At 41.8% G+C, this 6,671-nt stretch overlaps 1 protein-coding gene across 1 annotated transcript in view; it reads right to left on the minus strand.

Annotated features, from left to right (window-relative positions):
* Positions 1–1,824: 1,824 nt before the first annotated feature.
* The window catches only part of TMEM232 (transmembrane protein 232), a 123,818-nt gene continuing 118,971 nt past the window's right edge, over positions 1,825–6,671 (minus strand). The window contains exons 12-13 of the mRNA XM_019532464.1: positions 2,983–3,230; positions 1,825–2,325 (exon numbers count right to left, since the gene is read on the minus strand). Of these exons, the coding sequence (XP_019388009.1) occupies positions 2,199–2,325; positions 2,983–3,230 (375 nt within the window). The 3' untranslated portion in view covers positions 1,825–2,198. The remainder of the gene's footprint in view (positions 2,326–2,982; positions 3,231–6,671) is intronic.

Raw genomic sequence — 6,671 nt, forward strand, 5'->3', positions numbered from 1 at the left:
CCCCACTCCTGCAGCATGTCTATAAATGCCCCTAGAGTACTATGTGGAGTTTGGCCCTCCACACTATAAAAAGGACACAGAGAGGTTAGGGTCCAGAGGCAGATAAAAAAATGAAACGTAGTTGTGTTCAACTTGCAGAAGAGGCTATTAAGAGGGGACATGACACTAATCACAGAGAGCTGACTCAGTGCCAGGTGAGGTGACATACCAGAGCACTTCTGATGAAGAAGGGCATGGCAGAGTTTTCATATGCTCCAGTGATCTTTAGATACTGTTACAGCCAAGCACAACTTACAGCAGCTGAGACAGTTGCTTGAAGAGAAAAAAGTCCTGGCTGTGAATGTCAAACTGAATAGGCTACTGGGGAAAAGGAAGGGATTTAATGGTAGAGCTGTGCGAAGCTTTGGTCCCTGATTTGACTCGGTGGAGATTTGGCCCAATTCGGTGGCTGAATCTCTGAATCAAATCAGAGGACCCTTTAATCTCTTCAAATCAAATCAGAACCCTCCAAATCGATTTGGAGAGATTCAGAAAGATTCGGCGATTTGGACATAGACACAACTTCAAATGTTTTTTCTAAGTATCTCTAGGTAGCAGGCGGCTCATGAACATTGTGATGCTGGGGTGCATGGAGTGTCCTACAGGAGTGCAGGATGCTCAGCAGCAGACTTGGAAGTGGACCAGAAGCACTTCCAGTCCACATCTGGGTCCACCAGGGAGCACTCAGGGGGCCCCCTACGCCCCACTGCACCCTCCTGGCTAGCAACTGGTGCCTCCTGGGCCTGTGGGGCACCCAGGGTCCCCCTCCAGCCAATTGCCAAGCCAGTAGGATCTGGGAGGCCCCCCAGGTGCTCCCCAGTGGACCCAGAAGTGGACTGGAAGTACTTCTGGTCCAATTCTGGGTTTGCCACCAAGCACGTGAAGGGCCCCCCACACTCCGGTGGGACACTCCATGTACCCCAACATCACATTCACAAGCCATGCTGGTACCTCAAAGTATGTAGGAAAAACATTTAAAGCTGTGTCTCCAAATAAGCATTGAATCTTCAGATTCAGATTTGGCTGAATCGAATTGGGGACAGTGATCTGAATCAACAAATCAAATCACAGTCCCTGATTCAGGCCAAATCTGAATTGAATAGCACTCATTTCGCACACCCCTACTTAATGGCAAAGGCCAGTGGAGGCCTCATTACATTTATGTATGTTGAGTGTCACAGTTTTAGATTTTAAATACCACCAACCTAGACCGTAATGGTCAAGAAATCCATTTCCAAAACCTTTTCTGCTCAACTGCTCTCTAATCCTACTGCTTTCAGAACAGTGGTTACTTCAATGGTTATAAAGAACGTTTTTGGATCTTAAACACAATGTAAAACCCAAGCGTGCAAAGTTTCTGGGTTAGAGTTCTCCCTGTTTATGCAACAGACTGTATTCATAGTTCAGTTCAGATGTGACATATTTTTCCTTTGATACACATGGAAAAGTAACGCCTTATCTTTTTCCAGAAGCTGTAATATGTTTATATATAGCTGTCTCATCTGTGGATATTTTCCCCTATTACTATTCATTGGTTTGTAAGAACTGCTCATCCCTGAACAGAAGTATACATTGTCACGATTGTCTGTAGCTGAGGGAAAATAAATAAACAATGAAGTCCTCCGGTCATATTATAGTATGAACTTTACAATTAGAGTTTAAGTTGTTTAGACGATTGCTCCAAATCAGGAAGTGATGTTTTATATTGACCATAAAAAATGGCATAGAAAATACACAGCAGAAACACCTTGTGGATGTGCTTTTTATTTTAAGGATAATGGGGCACTACAAAGTAAAAGCAACTTCTTAAATATACAACAGCAACAATTATACAATGCCTTTCATCTTCAGGAGATTTTACTAATATTAACTAAGTTAGTGTACTACAGCAACTGAAAGATATATAGCAAAATCAAGTATGGCAGGCAAAATTGGTTGGAACATCTAGTCAACATTTCATTTTTATTCAAAAGTCAGAATGAGTGTTACATGTGATTTTTCTTCCCCTTTCAAAGAAAATAATACAATGAACAATGATAATCTCCTACTTGCCTCTGAACATTTGTACACAAGTTTTGTATGTAGGCATATCCATTTGTGCATACATTTGTGTAAACAGTTCTGTTAATTTCTATCAGTTCCACAAGGCTTATCTACCACTATCCATTTACACTGAGAATTATAGGAACGGCTGAAGAATTAAGAACTACACCACAGAGAAGAAACAAAACAAAAGTGTGGAGTATAAAAGATTTAACTGACATTCTTGGGGGCCATTCTGCAGACCTTTTGTACAAAAAAAGCATCAAAAGACTCAGTGGAACATAAAGTAGCATAACAAGTAATGACTAGTTCCAGGATTAGGTAAATGGTCAGTATTCTGCCTGAGTATGATGTCTTTGTAACGTGTAGTTGAAATTTAAATCTTCTTATCAGCCCTTCTGGAATAAAATGCATGTGCACTAATAAAACTGAGTTCCCTGAAGTTACTTTTGTATGTGGCACGACTGCAAAATTCGGCAATAAAGTCTTCATTTAAACCCAGTGTACAATATTGAGTGATCTCATTTTACTTTGATTACTGGTTACCTTCTTGAAAACAGCACTGCTAAAGCACCCTACTCAAAACAAATTCAGAAAGCCCTTAGTCTTGGGCAAGATGTTTTCCTTATTTAAGCACTTGCTTTAGACTTGATAAAGCATCAGACTGAGATGACATGCAGACAGGACTGTCTAAATGCAAAGCATAAAAGTGTTTCATCATAAACATTAGACATGATCCAGAAAGATTAACTATTTTGCCGAACATTTTCAGATGCCAGATTCAAAGGGGCAGGTATTGTTGTAAATTATAAATAATATTAACTTGGGATCTCAGCCTCTTTTTTATAAATGGAGGGAAAATGGAACATATGCATGTGCCACAACAGAAAAGACTATTACCTTAAAGAAGGACGTGCAGGTTTTTTTTCCATATGGGTCTGCTTTGAGTCTTGATGTTGTGGTGAAGGTTGCTTCTGTAGAGGTTTGTTTGGCAGAGGGATGTTGGGGCCAATGGGTGGTAAAAAGAACTGGCACATTGCACTGGCAATTCGCCCGCCTATATAGTGAAAGGAGGTTACGGTTCTGGGAGCTGATGATGCTTTTTCACTTGAACTAATTAAATGGTTTGCTAGAGCCTTTGCCTCATCCTATTGAATGAAAAGTGAAAAAAAAAAGAATGACATATACCAGAATAAACTTCTTAAACCAAGCCAATGACAAAAATGATCAGAGCTATAATCCATCTGCAGACAGAATTATAAATAAAGCATGTAGTATTTAATTCTGTTTTCCATGGCTCACTTTGATTCACTGCTTCTGCTTGACTCAGTACATGTAAGGGAAAAGTACACCCCTGATTATTTGCTTAAAGTGATAGAACAAAATAATAAAAGTGAAATAATATCTTCATTTTTAATGTTTTGGAAATATGAATAGCATCTCAGTTCTAATAAATAAACAGGGTTTTGATTTGTATGTTTCTCCCCAGTGGTGAAAAGCACAACACATGCTTGTGACGACATTTTGAATAAGTTACCAGTCTTACAAAGAGGTCTTTTATAAAATGTAGAGCCATGGTTTGAAGTATAGCTTCAAGTTGCATATGCAGGTTTGCTTGTCCAACCATCAGAGGATGAAAAAAGGCAGTTTTGTGCACAAATAAAGTAACAGGTTTGAGTATGTGATTTGCAACTCTAAAATGCCCATTCATAATGATTGCTAAAATGGGTTTATATGTGCACATAAAAGCACATGAAAAATTTCAGAGACCAGATTGAAAATTTATTTAAATGGGACATTGATCAAATGTATATTGGCACACAAAAACATAAATTATAGCCTTTTTGATTAAATGTTTGGAATTGTCCCTCAATCCAAGAGGACATTAGCTGTTAAAGAGTTAAATTACAAACTCAGGCTATTTTTTTTTAAATATAAGTTTTCTTTCTTATTTATATGTATATTTTCACAGTACAAACAAACCCACTAGTACCATGTTTCTATTTCTCTTCACTTTGGTGATGATGTCCTTGCCTATTTTTTAATTACTTTTCTTCTCTAAGCGAAAACATCAGATGAAGCACCCATAAGGCATATTATTCTTGGCCAGAATCTGGCTATAGTAATTGAAGCTGCTAGCTTCAAAATCTCATGTAATGTTATAATCAGCCACTCTTTATGTTTACAATATAATTGCTCTTTCTTGAAAGTAAATAGGATGTCATATCCTGTCAATTTTGCTTGAAAATACTAATGACAAACTATTTTCTGAATATTACAAATCTTTATGCAGCCTTTTACCAGTCAGTCAGATTTGATTTTGCTTGCCTATCAATCCTTGTAAGAGTAAACAGATGGAATGGGGAAAGCTTTTTTGTATTTGAATGTCAATCATACTCCTTAACATTACTGGGACTTGCTTTTGGGTAACATGTTTATTAATATCATTATGTAGGTACATTTGATCAGTTAACAAAGTTAGTAACTGTACATCTTGTTCCCACAGTTTGCTGCAGTTTGTAAGCATTTTAATGGCTGTTATAGAAGCTTCTACTAGTGTCACTGTACAGTTACAGATGTGTCAACATTTTCATTATACATCCTAGTTTATGACTCAGCTGTAAGAATACATTTCATGAGGCTCAGCTTATATGGCTCTTCTGCACATCTGATTGTGTGTGTAAAATTTATTAAAAATTATTTTGGCCTTTTTACCATAACAGAGGGGAAAATGTTGCCATGTTGCAATGTTTTTCTCTCAGATGTTTTATGGTAGAGGTGCCAAAGATACAGCCTATGAAGCTGCATCATCCAGGCCACAATGCTGACTGTTGCATGCAGGATATGCTAGCCCTGGATGTGGCCCCATGTGGTGCACAGAGCCACCTAGTGCAGACTGCATATGACATGGCTACATGTTCCACCCACACCAGACTGGCCATGTGTGATGCATGTAGCAGGTGGGGCTGGATCTGGTGCACATACTGCAAGCAGCCCACATGGCCAGTCCAGGGTGAGCTTAGACCAGCCCAAAGGGCTGGGCCCACAGACTGGCCCAACACCCCTCTTCCAGCCTGCAGGGACCAGCCCTGTTTTATGGTATCCTTGTTGCTTCATAAGAGAATCATGAACCTAAAACAAATACAAAGAAAACTACTTTCCCTGGTCAGCAGAGAATTTGTTCTCTGCTATTCTTACCTTAAAATTTTTTTATTTTTATTTTTTCTCAGTCAGGCCCCAACCCAGAAAGGTAAGGCCAGGGTAGTTATGACTTAGGCAGAGAGCATGGGTAGGTCAGGTGGTGGATGTTGAGAAAAATCATTGAAGCAAAAGTTGGGGGTGTAGCTTATGTAAAGGTTCATAAGGGACCTGAAGAAAGATCCACCGGCCAGGGGAAGATAGAGTTCTGGAAGGAAGAAGATGCCCGAAGGTATTGGGGAGACAGTGGGAGATCTGGGGAAGGCTTTGGGATCTCCAGAGAGCCATAGGGAAGTGAGAAACCCCACAATCTGCCCTAGGAAAGAGACCAGGGTATACAAGGGTGGAATATAGATGAGCCAGATGGAAGTGGGGAAAAAAACCACCCAAAAGTAGGCAAGAACTCCCTGGAGAGGAGTGAGAAGATTTGGGCCAGCTCACAACAGGGTTCACTTTTGACAGACAGCAGATACAGGAGTGGGGGAAAGTCCCCCTCCCCACCCCCCGAGAGTAGCATAGGAGGAGAGGGTAGACCTTAGAAGGCAAGGAACTCAACTGACTAAGAGTTCAGCCTACCAAGGTTGGCTAATGTGGAGGGACTACCTGTGGCAGGGCAACTCCCGTGAAATCCCACATGGTGCGCCTTGGGGGAAAGGCAAGCAGAAGGCACCTGAAAAGCTCCACCTCTATGTATCTGAACTGTTGGTGAGCAAGAACAAGAACTTAAGAGGACCAAGACAAAGGACGTGAGATGGACAAGAGTGAAGACCCATCCTGGTGAGTCTTGGTCTTAAGTGGGAAGGTGTGTAGCAGGGCACTAAGGTGCCTGCTCCTCTTAGAGCAGAGATAAGAACCCAGGTGCAGGTTGCCATGACAACTGGTTAATGAAGGAATTGGCCACACCTGCACCTGGTCAGCTGGCCAGAGGAGGCAGGGCCTTTGGCCCATATAAACCCCAGGGCTGGTACCAGGGAGTTAGTCCCTTACCAGTAGGAGCCTCCAGGTGAAGGGAGGGCCCAGAGATGTGGTAGCCAGCAGATATGCTTCTCATAGAACAAAGGGGACACCAGGAGCCCACAAGGTATCCTTGCCTACTAGGCACCAAGCCTCAGAGGGGGAGTTTTACTTTTTTAAAGGAGCAGAGCATGATGTGAGTTCTCTGTTAAGTTACAGCCCAGGGACTCATGGTGGTTGGTGGTTAAGTGTGTGCTGTCTGATAACAACCAGTGGCTTGGGTGAGGCTTGTTGGAGAAGGAGGAGGCCTCATAGTGGCCCACTACAGGGTGGGGACCCCGACGCCAGACAGGGAGCAGTATTTGGGGGGCACAGACCCCAGCGCCAGACAGGGAGCAGTATTTGGGGGGCACAGACCCCAGCGCCAGACAGGGAGC

Source organism: Crocodylus porosus, unplaced genomic scaffold, assembly GCF_001723895.1.
Source record: "Crocodylus porosus isolate Cpor-Errol unplaced genomic scaffold, CroPor_comp1, whole genome shotgun sequence".
Classification (NCBI taxonomy): domain Eukaryota; kingdom Metazoa; phylum Chordata; order Crocodylia; family Crocodylidae; genus Crocodylus; species Crocodylus porosus.